This window comes from Anneissia japonica, unplaced genomic scaffold, assembly GCF_011630105.1.
Source record: "Anneissia japonica isolate Jap-2015-1 unplaced genomic scaffold, ASM1163010v1 scaffold287737_len543101_cov190, whole genome shotgun sequence".
Taxonomy (NCBI): Eukaryota; Metazoa; Echinodermata; class Crinoidea; order Comatulida; family Comatulidae; genus Anneissia; species Anneissia japonica.
The window spans coordinates 346,864-367,937 of NW_022726340.1; the positions used below are offsets into that span (position 1 = coordinate 346,864).

At 34.7% G+C, this 21,074-nt stretch overlaps 1 protein-coding gene across 1 annotated transcript; it reads right to left on the reverse strand.

The window, feature by feature from the left end:
* Positions 1–1,355: 1,355 nt before the first annotated feature.
* LOC117113112 (TOG array regulator of axonemal microtubules protein 1-like) lies at positions 1,356–19,700 on the reverse strand. The gene is made up of 4 exons (XM_033256354.1): positions 17,623–19,700; positions 5,569–5,722; positions 1,486–1,599; positions 1,356–1,369 (listed from the first exon to the last, which is right to left on the reverse strand). The coding sequence occupies exons 1-4, from the start codon at positions 19,510–19,512 to the stop codon at positions 1,356–1,358; spliced, it is 2,172 nt and encodes a 723-aa protein (XP_033112245.1). The 5' UTR covers positions 19,513–19,700.
* Between the last annotated feature and the right edge of the window lie 1,374 nt (positions 19,701–21,074).

The following is a 21,074-nucleotide window of genomic DNA, read 5'->3' on the forward strand; positions in this document are numbered from 1 at the left end:
GGGTGATTCAAGTGTCTCCGTTAAATAATAAGCAATAGTAGAGCTCCGCATAGTACACTATAGGAAAACTATTATACGAAGGTTAGATTTAATGCTTGAAAAATTTCCTGAGGGCCTGCAAGGCCCGAAGGAAATTTTTAAATGCACTAAATCTAACCTAAGTATAATAATTTTCCATTTAGAGTATGATGCATGCTCTTCTAATTGCTCTATAAGTCAATTGCTGTCTTTTAATTTTAGTTTTTTATAACCAACTGCTGTAGCAGTCATCGGTTGCTATAGTGATATGATCAGGATACGTGTGCGTATTTACGTTTAGCTGTGCCTATGCTGATTTTTGCTCCTGCAGTATGCGTTTAATTAACTACACATCAGCAGTACAGTAATTTGTATTTTGTTAGAAAGAACTTGTTTGTAATGCTATTTTAAAAGACTTTCGTCAAAGAAATAAACATACAATATACAAGATACTTTTCACATCCATTTCAGCATTCGAGAGAGAATACAGTCACTGACTCCCTTTTTGCTCGGTGCATGCAGACAGGAAAAATTGTGCAATGATTTCATAACTAGGCTAGGCTACAGCCTAGTAGTAGGAGGAGGCCTACTACATTTTGAAAATAATAGTAAAAATAATAGTTAAATTTGTATAGAGCATTATGCAAAAAAGCCTTTATGCGCTTGGTGGTTGAGCTCTTTTAGTTTTGACATTTAGAGAAAAAGTTGATGTAGTCCTACGACTAAAGCATGGTTGGCCCCCCATCTTTACTTTGAGCCTCGAAAATAGACCCATTTCGAAAATAGACCCATTTCGAAAAGAAGTCCATCTAAAGTTAGCAAAATTCTATTCAAGGTTTTACAGTATTAACCAGCAAATAAGTTCATGTACTTGATATGTGATGAATGAAGATGAATCTAAGTAAACATTTTACAAAAATAATTTTGGTGAACTATGTTAAATATACAGTTTTTGAGGGGAAAGAAAGAAGATTTTATTATAGATCCTTCATAATACTTTGGATTTATGGTTATATTCTTAAAACACAAAATCGAGAATGAATAATACAAATTAACGACTTACATAATCTTAAATGGGAAAACAACTGCAATTGCTTTTTTCTGTTATATTTAAGTAAAAATAGTATGTTTAAGTTCAAAAATACTTGACATTTCAAAACTGTTACTAATAAAATACCAGAAATGTTACTTAACATTTCCAAAATTGTTATATATAATGTTTAAAAACATATTGATTTTTCAATATTGCTATTTTTAGCAATATATAAAATTTCATTTTGAATATTCTAAGAGTGACATTTTACATTGTTTAGACAAAATTAGCACCTGTCCATCAATCACCTTGACAGCTCTAAAAGGATGTTTAAAATGTCAGCTATGTGTTTTGATCACAAATAATAAAAACGACACTGGACCAGGAATGGTTTGAAAAAGAACCATTTATATTTCTGAAATACAATGTTTTACCTCGTTCAGTTGGTGGTGCACTCTGACTTCCGTAATCTGAGTTTGTGTTAGATGAGATTGAGGCTCGTTTCAACATGTTTAGATGCATCTGACGATATGACCCGGTACTAACACCTAAGTAGACAAAAGAAAGTTGAAATATGTAAAATTCTCAAATATTAGAGTAGTTAATCATCATTATACATACATTAAAAAATATTTAATAAGCAGAAAATATAACGTAAAAAGAAAGGAAACAAAAAAAAATCATGGTACTTCATAATGTAAGACATGACAAGGTGCAGCAGTCTGGGTTTGGACAATCAAAAGGTCAGAGTTTTGATGTGAACCTTGAGCAAAAAAATCTGTGACCATTCTGCATTCTCAGAACATAGATCCAGGCCACACTGCATCCTAGAATTCGGTAGAAACAACTTCCTCGCATGCACAGTGGATTGTATGTGACATCATTACGTTCTAGATCTTACTATTGTCGTGCAACAAAAAAGCTCCTTAACAAAATTATAAAATTTACAAGCTGCATTTTTGATACGTACAATATATTATGCGCTTGTGTACAGTACACCATATGCCACCCCTACTGCAAGTACACAAATAATTTCTGCTTGCCATTTTCTGGACCATGAAGTTCTTTACCTTCTCCAGTCACTATGGTAAATATGACTAAACCCGAGTTGTATTACCACATAAAGTACTGTAGACTCAGACACAAGTCTTTATTACATTCTTTTATGGAAATTCGTTACTCATATAAATGTTTAAAATATAAAGAAATACAGTTTGAAAGACAAACAAAAATTGAAGTTAGTTAAAATATTAGATAGCTTGTGGTGGGAAAGAGGGAAGATAATGAGAACATAACACACACATAACGTTGTTGACATTCAACAACATGGCTATTAATAGTCCATTTTAATGATCACTTCTAATCCTTTTGCCGTGCAAAAATATGGCAAGTTGCAAAGGATCATGGGAATGTATGGTATCGGTGTAAAATGATCCAATTACAATTTGAAGTAGAATAGTATGCTTAGGAATATTAGCATTGCAAGTTTTATCTGACTGATACACTTGTACTATCTATGTTAATCTTCAAATTGGAAAATAAAATAAAATTAAATTAAAATAAAATTAATTATTAAATCAAAACCTTCAGTATTATAGTAACTTTGCAAAAAATTTGCCAACTTCTATGAAAAGTGAAAACAATTTTGTTTACATAGATTTACGGAGTTTTCACAATGGACATTAAATTGATTACTGGGAAATTTAAAAGTATGTAAAGAAATGGTATTACAGTACAGTAGAATCTCGATTTTACAGACTTCGATTTTACAATTTCTCGAATTTATGTACACCTCATCTCACCAATAACGTCGTCGATTAATGTGAATATCGGTATTTTCAACACCAAACATGCTAATAAAAACTTTCTAGTTTGTGAAATAATTCCTTTATTTGTGTTTTCATCATTAGTCCAGTATTTAATAATCATAATTTTGAGAAGTAACGGTTATTTAAGCAAAAAACGCAAGCCAAAAGTTGATTAAAACAATTGATTAAACCATGGACAGCTGCAAAAGTTTTGCTTGTTTTCCCATGCATTAGTCGGGGAGCATCAAACGACACGCTGTCATGGCCTCAAGTCTTGCTTTGTTTATCAATATGAGCTACTGTCTTGCAGAAGCGTGAATTCCAATCAGCACATGCTGCAGCCCGCGTCAGATACACGCACTTCTTTTCCAGTGTCGCTTGTTTAGTTATGAATAGGTAAAAATAATTTCACACATATACCTCTGGCGATAAGAGTTGAATAGCCTTTGTGTTACCGCATCAGACACGGACTTCTTTTCGAGGGTTAGTTCAGTTACGATTTGCAGACTGAGGTAAAATAGTTTCCATAGTCAGCACCTTTGTTACTTCAATCAGACAACCATTTAATACGCAAATATCTTGATTGGTTACCAATATTTTAAAAGATTATCTTGCCAAATTTTACTACAGTTCATCTTAACAAGGCCTTACACTTGTCACATGCATACAAACGTACCTACTTACATCATAAGCACGTACATATCCATATAAAGTACGTATCAATTTGACCCGACCTCGATTTTACGAAATCTTTAATTTACGTACACCATACGTACTGTACATAAAATTGCGGTTCCACTGTACTTATGTATTTCTTAATAATTGCGAAGGCAAATAGTTGTATTTAATTGAATGAAGGTTTACAAATTTATTTAAATACATGAAGTAAACAATTTTAATTTCATTTGTAATTTTTTTAAATGTTGAATTTTATTCAATGTTACTAGGTTAAAAAAACAAATATCTTCAAAATTAAATGTTAAAGAAATGTGAAATGTTATTACAAATTAAAGAATCATCACAAATGTAAATGTTTGACCTTCAGTGTCAAACATTTACATTTACTGAATATTATAAAAATATCATCATTTATTGTAATCCTATCATTCATGAGGTAAATGATAGAGTTGGGGTATGATGTATGGTAGTAGTGACCGTAGATATAGCACCATATTTCTTCTGGTAGCCCATCCACCCGTCACCACCTGAACACAAAAAGTAGGCCGATTTTGAGGGTGGGCTTACTGTACACTGTACACATCAAATTCCCCTTGTTTATCACACTGCATGCCTAATCCAAACTAATCTTTGATTATTCCTAAAAATATTTGTAAAAATCAGCTAATCTACTTAATTCAAATCATATCCTGGAGCTTTTGCCCGAGGAAAGGCTGGCCAGTATATCATTGGGTGGAGGAGGTGGGACTATACTAGAGGCAGGCTTACTGTAAACTCAAGAAACCATAGTAGTACTAATAGCAATACTGTAGTAACAGTGTAAAGGTACAGGGACTATATTAATACAGTGTATAGTAGCACAAAGTACTGACATAACAAGTGTCATGGCTACGAAAGGTGAATGCTTACTATTGTACTGTACTTCCTACCATACAACAAAAAATCAATGATTCCCTTCTCAGTTTACCTGCTCCCTAATACGATTATGATTTTTTTGTGTTAATTAGAGACTTCTATATTGAAGAAAACTGCTCACTTCATGGTCATATTTCAGATTCACATTGTCATTTAAACTTGGTTGTTTAGGGCTCGACTGATCTATCCATATAACTTTAATATGTTTTTTTTTTTTTGTATGTTTTTGTATTTTGATTTTTTTAATTTTTGAGATGCATTGAGGCATGACATCCAAAAACCAGTAACAGTGACCTAAAAATGAAAATTTACATTTTCTTATTAATGTTCTCCACAGTATAAGCTTTAAATGATGTTATACTGAAAGAGACTGCAAAAGTTATTCATAAGGCGTATTCGACTGGTCCTTTTCCGAGGAGCTCGGAGTGTGCTCGTTAAGCTTGTTACAGCTAGGAGTTTGAGCCGCCCTTGTGAGGAGTTTGTGCTGCTCTTGCGACCAGTTGAATACGACATGTGCAGTTTGAATAGAAACAGCTGCTCAAAACAGACCAGTCGAATATACTTATAGTATTAATGGCTTCTCTGTACTAAAGTATACAATATTGCCACATTCAATGCTAATTAATTAGTTTAACATTGTATTTTGTTTAATGTTCTTATTCTTTCCATTTGGAAGACAACTGAAATTGAAATAAATGTGAAGTACAAGAAAATATATTGTGGTACATAGTTATATAAAAATCAACTATTTCTTGCGAAAACAATCTCACTATATTTGAACCTTTTTTAATAGAATTAAATACTTTTTTAACAGAAATAAAATGAAAATGCTTCAAATAATTAATAATATTGTCCAATCTTTGTTGGAAGGAACTTTTTTTATATAGTACTATATGTTGCACAACAACATGCCCAATACTGAAAAAGAAAATTCTAATTTTGACATGTTATTGCTTATGATGATGGCATTAAAAAAATAATATATAATACAATATTCTACCATAATCATCGCCGGAATAAAAATCTAACATTTAATAATTTGCTAATTGAGATTCCCCCTCCACCCCCTTCCCCCCACCGTTCGACACCTCTACTTAAATACTGGAGGATCCTTACCTATTTCCGGTGATTTTTCTCGAGAATTAGCACTCTTATCTTTGGGAACTTGTCTTCTACGGGTAGGAAAGGCCAACTCTGTAAGACCGTGTGAATCGGCATCAATACTTGTCCACTTATGCCGAGCTCTGTAGGACCATCGGTCATCTTCATGCTTCAAGTAAAAAAAAATATAAGAAACTTGATGTAAACATTTCATTGCAATGACTGTGTCTTAGGACTTTCAACAGTACCTAGTACTACCCTAACCTTAGACCGGCCACTGAACATTTCAGGAGGCCTGCAAAGCTGACTAAAATATTTACAAAAAATTTAACCAATTCATTGATAACAGTAGTTTGGGAGTGTGGGATGCATGTTGTGTACCATCACTACTACAGAAAGTCACTTGAATGTATGTTCCAGGGTGGATCCAAAAATGCTTGACCATAGACACCCTGCTGTTTGATTTACCGCATTTAAGTACGTATTTCTGTAAAAGTGTCAGGCGATGCATGCTCATTTGGGAATGCGAAGCAATCACGACGAGTTAATCATAAACTTGCTAATTTATAGAAGTCGTAATTATGAAGATTACACTCTTTTTGTGGGCTGGTATCTACATCTTAGGTTGGGCCGAGGCCGTGTGCCTACAATCTTTCATAAGTTTGGTAGTAAACATTTTACAAAACGCTGCCTAGAGTAGTATGCAAACTGTATGGAGTTTACATTGTTATCAAAAATACTACAGCAATATTATGTCAACCATTTGCAAGAAAGCTTGCAGTATTTAATACCGGCAATGTACAACTTACTCAAATGAACCTAATTTTTAATTCCTTTATAAAAATATTAATGTGATTCTGCTTCCTTGGTATTATGTCATATTTTTGCTTTGCGATATTACTGTATACCAATTGTTTTGCTAATGATGCCTTACACAACTCTGATAAAAATGCACTATTGTTATGTTTCTATGGTTATGGTAAATCAAGTACAATATTATAATGATAAGAGCTAGTTTTAATGTGAGCAAAACAAGGGGGAAAACAATGATGGTATAGTGTATGTCTTAAAGAGCCTTGATGGATGATCAGTAAAACTTCATTGGAAGAATTACACACTCAGGTTGCCATGGAAATAAGGTTAAAGACCCATCCAGAATTGTTTTATTTAACAAAGACATGTGACTTGCCTAAATATGATGACATCATATCATGATCATATAAACAGTATGCATATCATATGTGTGACTATATAAGGGCAATACAATAAATATTTTTTTCAAATAAAATTTGATAGTTTACATTACTCTGTTCTCTGGGGGATGATGGGGACAGGCAGCAGCGGCATCGAAGAACCCTGCAAAGCCGCTGGCAAAGCTGTTTGCACCGTCGCGAAAATAGCCGCCAAAACCTCAGGAGATAAGGCCGAAGGGCCACTCACCTCCGGAGCCCCCGGAGGATCTGCGTGTGCGGCAGAAGCCGAAACCTGCGGCGAAGCCGAACCCACAAATCCCACTAAGGGGAAGCCTCACTGCACGAGCGGCAAAGAGGGCATAAATCTCGATGGTTATCAATCTTGGGGCTAGGTTTAGGGCCCCCTACAGCGAGAACACTCTGACTTAGACATCTTCTCTGAATCCAAATAGAAAATTCCAGACAATAACATTAACAATCCAAAAACACGCGTAAATAACGAGGTAAGGTATTCCAATCCAGGGCCTACGGTTCCATTTTGTTTTCGAGGGGTGTTCACATGTTTGAGAAAGAATAGGCAATTAGTCGGTTTATCCAGGTAAGTATTCACGAAATAGACTGGACAGAGCTTAACTGTTTATGAATTTGGATCGCAAGAATTAAAATTGCCACATTGCAATGCATTGCATCACTAAATTTAAATTTTTTTTTTTTAGGATCAAAAAAATCTTTCAACAGCATCAAAGCAATTAAGTATATAATATTTATTGATCCATTCCAAAAACACAGAATCAATTTGCATTATAAAATAAAAAAATCATTACAAAACCTAAAAAACAAAAGATTGACAATATAAGTCAAAATGGATAACAGAGGATAACCCTTTAAGCTGGTAGGCTTGTTTCAGGCTAAGGGGTCCCCCAACAAAAACAAGATACAGAACTACTGTATAGATGATATAAAAGCATTAGACAAAAAAGAAAGAATATAATAATTTCTAAGTGTACAAATTTCCAATGTACAAAATGTTTAATTTACACAAAAATCTGAAGATAACTGGGAAAACAGTTATTACATTACTGTATATGTCCCTGCATATTGGTAATACTGTACTCAAGGACAAAACGCTACATGATACGATAATGATAATAACTGCATTACCCATATTGCAAAGGGTATAGCATGTTAGGTTAGAATGATTTAATTTTGCTGTTTTAATTTGTTCATTTGGATTAAGCCTGGTTAAAGTTACATGTACTAACGGAGTTAAAATGTTGAAAATACAAGTCCAGTTCATAAATTAGAAATGGTATAATTTAGCATTTGTACATTAAGGAATTTCTTTCAATTTCGATGTTTTCCATCTCTTCTAGTTGAGAAAAAGCATAAATGAATTATGACTATGGTAACAATTTGAAATGAAATATCCTTGCAATATTTTTTATCAAACTGTAGGCCTATGCCACAAATTCTGAAGATGATGATACAATAAGAAATAATACTGTAAAAGGAAATTGAAAAACAAAATTAAATTATGAATTATGACTATGGTCATAATGTAATTTCTTAATTTGTTCAATGTATGACACATATTCTGAAGATGATGATGGTGATACAATAAGGAACAATGTAATAGGAAATTGAATCACAATATTGTATAAAAACAAAATTAAATTATGAATTACGACTATGATTACAATATGAAATGAAATTTCTTGTAATATTTTATTCAAAGCATGACACAAATTCTGAAGGTGATGATGGTGATAAAATAAGAAACGATAAAATAACTTTATCGTAATAAAAAAAATGAAATTATGAATTATGACTACTGGTAACAATTTGAAATGAAATTTCCTGCAATATTTGTATTACTGTACTGAAGACACACATTCTGATACGGAAAAATATAACAGTAGGAAATTATTACATTTTGATTTTCAGCACACACAAACATTATTTTTGTGTCTACTGCCCCCAACGGGGACGTAGACACTATGTCATGATGTAGCAATTAAAGATGGCGGAAAAGAGTAAATTCGGTTTAGGCATGATGGGTACTACTGTACTACCACGAGGTAGGGGGCGCTCTATTGACAATCGAATAGCATTCGGAACTCAAACAAAATTGCGTTCGAAACTCGAACACGCATTATAGACGCAGCATGCGTTCGCTACGAACGCCTTTTACCGTCATTTGAAGGACGCCATCTAGAACATGGTAGTACTCTTCGTGATCAACGACATTACGTGGTAACACGAGTTACTCATTTTTAAAGTGTTTTTAGTGTAATATAGTAGTAGGCCTATACAAAATATTGTTATGAAAGAAAATTTTCATGAAAAATCCAGATACACTACAATAATACATACATCTGCATATTGAAGAACATACAGTAAGATAAAATGTTAAAAACTCCTGTACAAGGCAGTAGACACACGCTCCCGCTGGGAGCCTACTTTTACATCTCAGTGACCTAATTGGATGATTCAACAAAGTCATTTATACCTTCCAAATGGGAAATGAATACATGTAATCATTAATTACTATACAATTACCATGGTATTTGATTATCACATTACCCTATGTTTACGCAAAATGTAGAATGGAAACAGAACACAACTGGGTTAATTACTAGTTAGTGATGCAATCTCAAAGTGTTGTCCGTGAATGCAAGCACTATAGATTCTAATTTGAAAATGTTACCTGTAGGCTACAATACCTTAATTACACAGACTACAAGACATGTAAGTTTATATATACACTATGCCCACGCAATCGTAACTCACGCAATAGAGCCAAAATCATTATCAAAACATTTTCGCAAGAAAACAAAGACCTTCAAAAAATAAACAAAGACCTGCGCATTCCCAATATTTTATGTAAAACTCAGACTAAAAGTACAGTATTAATCGATAGGATTTCTCAACATTTAAAGTTTGTCTCTACCTCGGGCGAGGCAATTGGCCTATATTTATCTCTCTCCTCCTGGGAGTACAGTATAAATGAGTACTTGGTTTGATATTGTACAGTAGAATTGAATGCAGATTGGCTGGTACTACAAAGCTGCATTACAAGCATAGCTGTGAATACTACTACCTACGGAGTCTAACTAGGTTTTGGTTTGCTAACTTATGGACCTAAAAAGCAACAGTTTAAAAAATAATATTTCCTTTTATCCCTTGGCAAGACATGGCATAAATTAATTTATTACGATTGTTATTTAGTTTCAGTACTATGGCGGTGTAAATTTGTCCTGTCAGCATTGACCCAATTAAACAATCTTTATTAAAGAAATATATTAGAGAACATTAGAGCTTTTGTGAGTTGTGAACAGCGAGCTCTCTTCGCGGGCTTCAAAGTGCTGGTAAACAAAACAATGATGCTGGTTTCTTCTGCTATTTTAGGTTCTAGCTCAGAACATTTCATGGGTTAATTTCTACGCTTTTCAGTCAAGTTTTTTTTTTTTTCATGTTTCCGTCTCTTACGCCTTGAGCACTTTTTAAGTGGATATGTGAAAGTCGTATTTATTATATTATTATATTTTTAATAAATAAATCGTAGATAAATAAATAACACCTATAGTTTGTAGATCGATGATGCACGCTGATACATATACCCCAGTGGGATCCAGCATAAATTCAGATTAAATGTGCAACAAAAAGCAATTTTTCAAGTTTCCGTCTCTTACGCCTTGAGCACTTTTTAAGTGGATATGTGAAAGTCGTATTTATTATATTATTATATTTTTAATAAATAAATTGTAGATAAATAGATAACACCTATAGTTTGTAGATCGATGAAAACAAAACAAAAAGCAAGTCTATATCCATGGAAACACAATTAACAAAGCCTGTGTTCATACACAACTCACCTTCACATTTAACGGGTATGAAGCCAGCGAGTCGCCTGCGGCCCTACGACCAACCATCGTTCATGCTTTGTAAATTTAGTGGGTAATTAGAAGGTCACTCGCTAATTTTGTTATGAAAACATTATAGCCAAAGCCCAGCTCTTCCATCTTTGTAATTATCAGCCCGTAGGTTTGTGCGTTCCTCCTTGTCCCATCAAAACCTTCTTGTATCCGGATAGACCCCCCACACACTTATCAGGGCGAATTTTGCCTCTTCTGTCCAGACGTTTTTTCCGATTCATCTTAGGGGAATAGCGAGTCCCGAGTAAACAAAGTTAAATTTTAAAAAAATTGCGCCGTAGGAGCAATGCACGTGTTGACTCTTTGGAGAATTGAGGAACAATTGCTATTTAAGTAGGTAGCAGGCTTCATACAGTATTCCAGTACTAGACTACCATACCATTGTATAGTAGAGTTGGTGGGTATGTACTGTGTATGCTCTATGCTTTCTGTAATAGGTCTGTGATTACTATAATTCACAACCAAGACAAAACACAGCAGAAGATAGTAAAAAAACAATACGAAAATGGAACACCATTTTAATTTAGAATCCCTGCTAAGAGCATGCTTGAATGACCAGGCCATCTTTATTACTATTGAAATGCATTTGAAATGCAAGCATACCGGCTTGACCAAAAAATTGTAATCATGTAGCGACATCCATAAAATACATCAATAATTCATAACATTGATCTGTCAGAAGATTACCCAGTCAAGCTGTAATAAGACCTCTTTCATAACAATACTATTAATTATGCATACCAGGTCAGCATATTGCTAGTTATACAGAAAGGTGGCCTAATTTACTGTGTTCCTCCTTCTCCTCCATCCTGCTCGTTTCAAAGAGGCAGCCTTAAGACTTGTGTACCCCTCCTGCTACTTGCAATATTAAAAATAAATATTGAAATGAAAGCGAACTCTGTGCATTTCATAAGGTTTTAGTAATAATTTTATAAGTTATCGGTGCTCCTACCTTATGTACTGTAGCTCTGTGGCTTAATTTGCTTTAGCAACAGTTACCTGTATCATGTAATAATCCCTTGAGACCCCATCCCACAAATCCCACATACCTACTTGGGCATATACAAGTGGACTATGATTATTATTCAACTCAAACTTTCTTCAGAAAAAACACAAAACTAATTCTAAACCACCTCTTTTATCTGACCATATATAGGCCTACATACAAATCATACTTTTTAAAAAATTTTATCAAGTCAGATCATTAATATGGTGTCAAATAAATTGGTGGGGGAAATATTGGGGGACAAGTAAACTCTTTGACTGGCAATGGGACAGTACTTTTTATTGCCTCTTTGATTGGTTGATTGATTGATTGATTAAATTTATTTTTTCTCGCTCCCTGGGGGAGTATCTCAAGCCATGCTGCTTTACATGCACAACCCAAACATTCAATACCACACCATACTACCAGGATTTATGCTAATCCTGGATGGAAAGAGGCAAGCATAAGTAAAGTGCCTTGCCCAAGAACACAAGCAATGCGACTAGCGTCAGTGTCGCATTCTCGATCTCACGATCAGAAGTTTAAAACCTTAACACGCTGCACCTCAAACTCCTACAGCAAAAGCTGACAAAATTGATTTGCCTGATCCAGGCCTAGCAATTAATTATACAATTACACTTTATATAGCCCTATGGTATTCTTAAAACAATTTACGAAGCTTGTTGCTGTAGAAGAAGAATAAATTGCTAAGGTAAAGCCACAGCCCACAGCAACTATTTGCTGATGGAGAATTTTGAGGAAATTCGAACCCTGAAGTTCATACTCAAAATATTGCCATCAAAACTATGACAACGCATTTAGCAGTACATTAACAGTCAAGGTTCTTACTGCTTGTTGACGTGATTTAATAACTGTATTCATACGCAACTCGTCTTCACATTTAGCGGGTTAAATACATAATAACCAATCATCGTTCATGCTTTGTATATTTAGTGGGTAGTTAGAAGGTCATGTTGTGAAATCGCAGGCGCAAGCTTGCATTATGGGATGTGAATTCATGACATTAGCTTTGCCGATGACTTGTCACTGATCTTTAGCCTGGTTGTACTGTTTTTGTATTAATTAATAATTTGGCCCCTATAAAAACCAAAGCCCAGCTCTTCCATTTTGGCAGTTATGAGCCTGTAGGTTTGGGCAGTCCACCTTGTTCCATCTAGGGTGTTATAGTTAGTATAACAACTCCCTGTTCCATCAAAACTCTTACTTATCAGGTCAAAAGTTGCCTCTTCCGTCCAGGCGTTGTTTCGGTTTATCGCTGTTCGGAAAATTAATCGGGAATAATAAAATAAAGTTCCAATTTTGCGGCGTAGGAGCAAAGTACATGTTGTCATTTTCGAAGATTTGAGAGAAAAGGTACAGGAATAATGAATAAAGATCATTCTGAAATCATAAGTGACAAAATGTATCTAAAAATTCATTAAATAAAAATCAAGAAGATACGATATACTCAAAATTTAGAAAAACTAATTTAAAAAAAATTAACATGTCAATAACTCTGGTTGTTTGATGGTTTTTGTGAATATGGTTATATTATGGTAAATGTAACCATGGAGTTAAAAAACATACTTCATAAAATCTAATAAAAATCAATATTCAGAACAAATTACTAATTGCCCATTAGGCCTAACAAAATTGTTATGTTGGCGGAATGTGACCTACAGTACTGTACCCTAAAAAATTGGACGACCCTAAACATATTTATTTAATTTTCACGATACAAGTTTACGTGAGCAAAGTGGACGTGGTCAGGCATCACTCAAAATGTTTCAAAAGTGGTCCGAGGGCGAAGAATATGAAAATTAGGGGCTTTAAAGGCTTATTTAATTGAGTTTATTTACTTGTTTTAATAGCAAAGTGATCACATACATTTCATGTACCAAATTCTTTTTGCACTGAGTTTGATGTTGCTGAGTGAATACATAAATATCAGTGTGTTTTTGTGGCATGACAGAAAGATTGTCAAATTCTCAATTGTCATAATTATCATGAAAATCACATTACAGCAACACTTTTTGGATGCAAGTCCAGTGCCAAAAATATATTTTACCATACAACAAAATCATTGATTATAATTTTCCTGATACACAGTACTCTCTCATCTTTTTCCTCCATCATGCAAATTTATAAAAATTAATTACCGCCAATCATTAACCTTTCAAACGTGACCATGGCAGTCTTGCTTGTATTGATCTATTTTAATGTAGTGCTTGTTAATTGGAACATGACACCAACAGGCAACGTAACAGTGGTCGTAATTTTTATCCAATTTATCATCCAACATAAACCTCATTTAAAAATGACCATGGTTTGCATTTAAAGTAATTATTGCCCTTGTAAATTACCTAATCTTATACACGAACTTAGAGATGACACTAATGGAGAGAGAGTTATTGCTGTACAGTTGGAATTTGAAATTACATTAAAGATAGATGTGAGTGGAATTACATGAATACCAAGGACATTTAAAAAAAATATGTTTGCAGCTCATACAAGAAGACTGTGGAGTTCAAAGGCCACTGGGCTGGAGGAACAAGGAAGTACAACAGATGGTTGAAATCACTCTCATCAATACAATGCTTCTTATACTGTAACACCTGTGAGGTGTCGAAGGGGGTATTTTGGGGAGCATACTGTACCACCAGAAAAAGTTTGTTCTCTGAGGTAGATCCATCTTTTACAGTGGAAATTTGATGAGCATGAAAAATACACAATTTGTTAAAAATCAGCCCACCATCATCAGCCCAATGTCAGTGGCGCTGAATAGCTTAGTGGCCAAGATGTTTGCCTTCTAATTCCAGCTGGCTCCTGGGTTCAATTCCTATGACAGCAGAACTTTTTCTTAGGACTAAAGGCAACTCCACTCCTTAAGCCTCATAAACATTTTAGGATACGCTTGAAGGGTCACCCCTTATAAATATGGTTTTTAAAAAAAATTTTTAAACACTTAATAAATAATGCCATTAAAACACAAACAATAAAGAATTTGATAAAGTAAAAATATTCTACAAAATCCTTGATAAAATATAAATTTTGATTTTTAGAAAATCAATAATAAACAAAAACAAGCAGCATGAAAGTAAAGGAGATTAACTCCAATCTCAAAGCATTGTGAGAAATCTTGATACAAATGATTTTAAATAATTAACTGTAATTTAAAAATAATATTATCAGATTGGAAAGTTGAGAAACGTAGACACACTGTACTGTAAATCTGACATCTTATTTTGAACAAGCTACAATAAGTGCCAAATTAACTGCTTACTTGATCTCGTCTTTGAACTCAAAGAATAAGTAAACAATAACTGAGATTATCGTTGAATGATTACAATATGCTACCCACAGCTGTTGCCATTATCAACAGTTTCTAAAGAATCCAAACATCGTCTGCGATAACTTTCCCAACAACAATAAATTGGCAAAATTATTACCCAATTAATAATTTTGATGATACAGTAACTGTCAGAAACAGGATTTGTTGATTAAAATTAAACATCATATCTGTGTAAATAATTTTCCATAACATAGCCCATTTTATAATTTAAATAATTTAAATTTGCCAAAGACTATTTGAATGGCATTTTATACTTTTTCTAGTTAAAACCAATTTTTAGCTAATAGCTTACTGAAAAAAAAAATTAAGCAATTTAATTGTATAACATTTTTAGATTTACGTGGCACTATACTTTACATAAAAAAAATAACAAAGTATATTTCCATGGTTGCTCCTTATTGATCTCTTTTGAGATATTACCGTCAGCCGAGCCATCAATATGCGGTCAAAAGGACAAGAAAATATTTTATGCCGCATCAATTAACAGAGAGGATACAATGTTCTTTGTTTTAAAATGCATTTTTACTAGAAATATTGACTTGTACCATATAGACCAATGGGAAAAGAAATTTGTACAGTGTACTGTGTACCGTGCATACATAGCTTGACCAAACTATTATCTTGATAAACACATATCATTACCCAACCCAGCTACACGGTAATATACTTTTAACTGTTGAGTCAAAGACATTATAGATTTTTCTTTCAAAATCTTTAAGGCGGCAATAGTTTGAGCACAGTTCGATGATACCTTTAAATTACTCATGGAATTACACCTGAAGATGGGCTTAAATCCTGCATTAAAAGGGTCAATTATACTTATACACTATACCTTAGGAGTAACTAGACTCTAGCAAACTGCATTAAAAGAAACTCACCAGAATACAGTTTACATGTACAGTAACGGATAAGATAGTATAATACATACTCCAAGTATCAAAATGCACGCCATTGTGTCAGGATTCAATATTTCGACATTAATTATGTCATCATCAGGAATGATACATACAGATACATAATACACAGCATCACTAGAAAACAAGATGTCCACAGAAGTCAAGTGTCAGTTGTTTGACAACAAAAGTTCAGTGAACTCTGTGCCTTGAAAACAAAATTAAGGAGACCAGAGATATTTTCCATAGGAAAATGCTATGATTTTAATGTGGTACGTGGAACTAAGGTTAGGATTATATATCCGTAACACCTGAATTGTAAGTTACAAGAATTATGGTAGAGATACAGTAGATAAAGCAGCTAAATACTGTGATAAAATAAAAGCAATCTACCACACAGGTCCACATATGCCTAATACATCATACAGTACCACTATCTAGAAAAACTCTTGGCCAAAATGTTGGTATACTGTCCTGTATGCATTAGAGGTCTCTGCACGCAAACAATTAGCCTACCAGTATGTTATACCCCGCACTTTATTTCATTGAAAAATTTAGCAAAATGTCAGCAAGTTACATAAAAATGGACTGTATAAACAATGCATACAATTATGTAAGAAAAGTTCAATGTTGGGAGAGATAAGGCAATTAGTCGGCTTATCCAGGTAAGTATTCACGAAATAGACAACCATCTGCTAGCAGTGATGTATACCATTTAGCATTGTGTGAGCATCTAAAAAATAGATATGCACAGTACTGGAAGATGATGATGATGATTTATTTTGTAGATTAAGTAAATTATATAATTCCCTTTTAGTTCAAGATAATAATCTTGATATATTTTCATATTCGTTTAATCAGTTTAGGCATAAAGTTTTAAGTGTACTGTAATTGATCATTTTTGATCTTTTTTTTCCTTGATGTTTCATCCATTTTTCAATTTGTTGTTTTGTATTTTTTGTATTTGCATTCTTGTTTATTAACCCTCCTATTATTGGTGAATTTATTTTGCTGTTGGTTGTGGTTTTAAAGAAATAAACAAAATAAAAAAATGATCTGGCCCAAAACACAGGCCAAAAATGGAAACAATAATTGTGGAAAGCAAGTTAAGAGAGAAAAATGTTAAAAAGACATCCCTTTGCCCTAACATTTGTGTAAAAAAGTAATTATATGAAACATGGCCCACTCATTCACACTACTTACAGCGAGTCACATACACCGAAGTATTGAAAGTGTAAAAAAATTATTGATCGTAAGATGAGAGGCTAAGACAGTCATACACAGTAGTCTTATTTACTTAGACAACCCAGAACAAATCTACTTGAGAATGAGACTGTGTACTGTATTATATTAATGTATAGTTTATAGTACGTTTTAGAATATAATGGCGATCGATGGCATAGCATATTGACCAGTTGCAGGACCAGGAACAATGGTGCTGGGAGCACAGAGTTTCCAGCCAGGGAACCGGGAAATAAGTCAATTATTTTATCAGGGAGGACTTACTTAAAAAAAAAGAAGCTGTGGGAATGCTATCGTTAGGCTTTTGACGTGCCTATTTTGCTCCATGAACACAGTGGGGGCAGAGGTAAATTTATACTTCTCGTCAGGGAACTTGGACCTCTCGTCTGGGAACTTGGAGCCCTTGTTGGGAGATTTTTTATGCCACCAATATTGACTATAAATTATTTGAATTTAAGTAACTAGTTACCTGATGGCTGGGGGCACTGTTGGCATGGGCCCTGTCACTCTGACTGCCATTTAATTGAATCCTATTTTCATTATCTTCTCCCCACGGAAGCTTTACCCTTCCTTTTCCCGCACTGTAGAAGCGCTTCTGAGGTGCTGCATCAGAGAGTTCTGCTAATTCCAAAGAATGATCAGTTCTTTCTCTAGCACTCTGCGTGGTCCCACCAGCAGCTTTCATAATCCATAAAACATCATAACTACATGATGAAGATGCTCTTGCTGTGGCAGAGGATGGCATCATTGTTGCATGTTCAACTAATCCGTCACCACGTACTTTTGGAAGCTGACGACGTGCAAGTCTGGCTTGCACGGCTCGCATCACCCCTTCCTCTTCCATCTGTAATTCTACTTGATCGACAGCGGAAATAAGGGGTCCGATTTTATTTGGACCCATTGCCGAGGCAAGCACCGCAAATGTTTCTAGCGAGGCTTGCCGTACTCTTCGCTTGTGGTCACTGAGAGTCGGTGCGATTACCCTAGATAAATCACCTAGATCAAAATCATTACTTGGAAATTTTAAAAGTGTTGCAATTGTTATATTTAATACTCCTTCCCGAACACTCGACTTCTTGTTCTGTAAGCTTTCAAATAGTACTACGAGGACAGGTTGTGGAGACAGAATTTGCATTAGCTGCATCATTACTTTCATTACAGCTTGACGAACCACAACCATTGAGTCACCGAACCTTTTACTTAATGCGGTGATTACTAATTTCAAAAATGGTTTTATATCCGTCTTTAATCTGTCAACAAGAACTTGGAAAATATCTAAAGACCCTTGAACAACTTTGAAATTAGTATCATCTAACAAATTGCAAAGGAAGCCAACAATAGCCTGAAATTCCTGTATAATCCTAGAGGTGTCTGGTGAAGATTGTAAAACAGAGCGAAGTTCCCCAACACCTTTGTAGCGAACTTTCCAATGTTCGTCTGATAACTGTCTTGTCAATGGCTCAGTCAGAATTGCTTTATCTTGAGTGAATTTATTTGATTGTCTGACCAATACACGGCGTTTTGAGGAATCAGTTGACACCGGCGTTGAAATATCAATTTCCGAGATATCACTACGAGCACTAGATATACTCGCCCTACTTGCCTTCCGATAGTAAGCCTGCTTTACAGGCGGCGTAAAGTTATCCACATAAGAACAAAACTCATTATCGCCTACCAAATTACGTATTCTATTTAAAGCGAAATTTGCAATTTCTGGATCGTCTTTATTTTCGGAAAGCTTTCGAGCTAGTGAAAGTGAAACGCTTGATAAGTCTTCCTTGGAAAATTCAGGTGTTAGTAACATGGGTAACATAACAGTTGTTTCAGTCCTAACCTTGGCATCATCGCTTTCAAGTCCATAAATTACAAGAGCATCAAATATTTGTCTTACGTTAAGTGTATATTTCATGTAAACATGAAGCGTTTGAATTACTGATTTTCGTATTGCAACTTTATTATCTCCAAGATTGTTAATTAACTGGGGCATAACAAAAGTCATGCATCTGTCAAGATCAGTACTCAAGTGGGGTATAACATCAGATATAAGTTGTATACTTTGATGCCTGACATCCCAGTCTGTGTCAATAAGAATGGACTGCAAACGCTTGAAAAATATCGAGCAGTCCTGAAACGGTAACTGCCCATCATTACTGTGTATACTGCTACGTAATGAATTCAAAACCTCTGTTTTGTGAAACGAATCATTATCTTCTAACTGATCAAGAATTTCATTCTCTTCCATGCTTTGAGGAGACTTTATATCACCTAATATTTGTCGGTGATCGCCTCGATGATCCTTTCGAAGAACATCACGGTCGCCGAGGTTGTGTACGTTTGGCCTGGCAACCGTTCCGGCCATCAAAAATGTGATTAAAATTAGCTTCAGACGATAAAGTTCAAACCTTTAACGTTAACAGAATTTCTCGCCATTCCCATCCTTCAGTAGTATTATCAGAAATAATTGTCAACTAGATCCTAATTGTCTACAATGCGAACATTTAATGAAGATCTGCTAAGTTACCTAGCGCAGTCAACAGTTTACATGGTGAAAATGGCTGCCTGGTCACGTGACTTGAATAGCTACTTACAAAGGTCATGTCTTTTTATAATACACTGCATGTACTAGATGTAAGGCCAGTTTTTGTTCACATGTATATACCGGCGTTCATAGCATCTTTTTCACTATCTCTATACAAAGTTCATATCGATAATTTATCTATACACTGCAATACAATATAATGTTAAGACTTAGTGCTGAAATCCAAGATGAGAAATGCCTACCACAATCAAAGTTCATGATGAACGAATCATGAGGTTTTCGACTCGTCAAATCTGGGTCCAAAAATGGCGTGGGAGTTAGGATGAGATGGGAGTGAATAGTAGGCCTAGGGGCGCGAAGAATTGGACTCGATGATGATTAAGTGAGACTGGTTTTTATCTGGTAATCTAATGTATGAGGCGATTGTATTATATTTTTTAAATATTTTTTCTGTAAGCAGACTTGTAGTGGACCGCCTATAGAGACGGTCGTTCTTTTGGGTGGTGTTAGCGGTGGGCAGAGAGGAATGAGCCCCCCCCCCCCGTTACATTTGAGATTAAATAAGCCTTTAAGTCGGCATAGTTTTCGTGGTTTCGTCCTAATAGACTACTTTCGACAGATTTTGAGCAACGCCCCGACCACGCCCACATACACATTTGTCGGAGACCTCGGTCCACCGTTGGGTACCCTTAAGGTGCCACCCCTGTGTGTGAGGGTAGGGGAACGATCCTGTTTCGGAAGGACAATACCCCATAAATAACACTATGGCAAATTCATTAGAAAAATTTGTAAGTTGGTTATCCTTAATGCTTGGCTGAAAAGCAATTGTTATGCATATTCTACTGACATTAATGTTTTTGAAGAAATCGGGAAGTTCTAGTAATATACGATTTTTTTAAATTTAACTATATAGAAGCTGAGGTTACTAATACCCCAGGTTTCTCCAGTTTTATTTTTTGGTTTTTGTTTTTGTTTTTTTTTTTTGTTTTTTTTTTCAAAACTTCTATTTTGTTAGCCGTTTTCAATTATTTCTTTTAACACCCTTTCAAACTCCATTGTCTAAAAACTGTTTTCCTTCAAAGCCTTCAAATTAATTTTGGAGCTCACGCCTTCGGTAATAATCATGGATTGCTGTGCAAACAGGCGTTTTACAATAGTTATAACATGGACATATTAATAGGTCCATGGTTATAACTTTTAATGTAATAAATATATATTCATTTCCTCAAATACAGGAGGAGGGAAAAGCCAAGGAAAAACAAGGCTCCTAATATAAAACAAGTTTAGCAGCCCCAAACATCAAACATGAAAGAAAAATAACAAGTAACAAGCGCATTCCACACAACACCCTGCAATAATAAAAATTGTAGGCATAGGGGCCT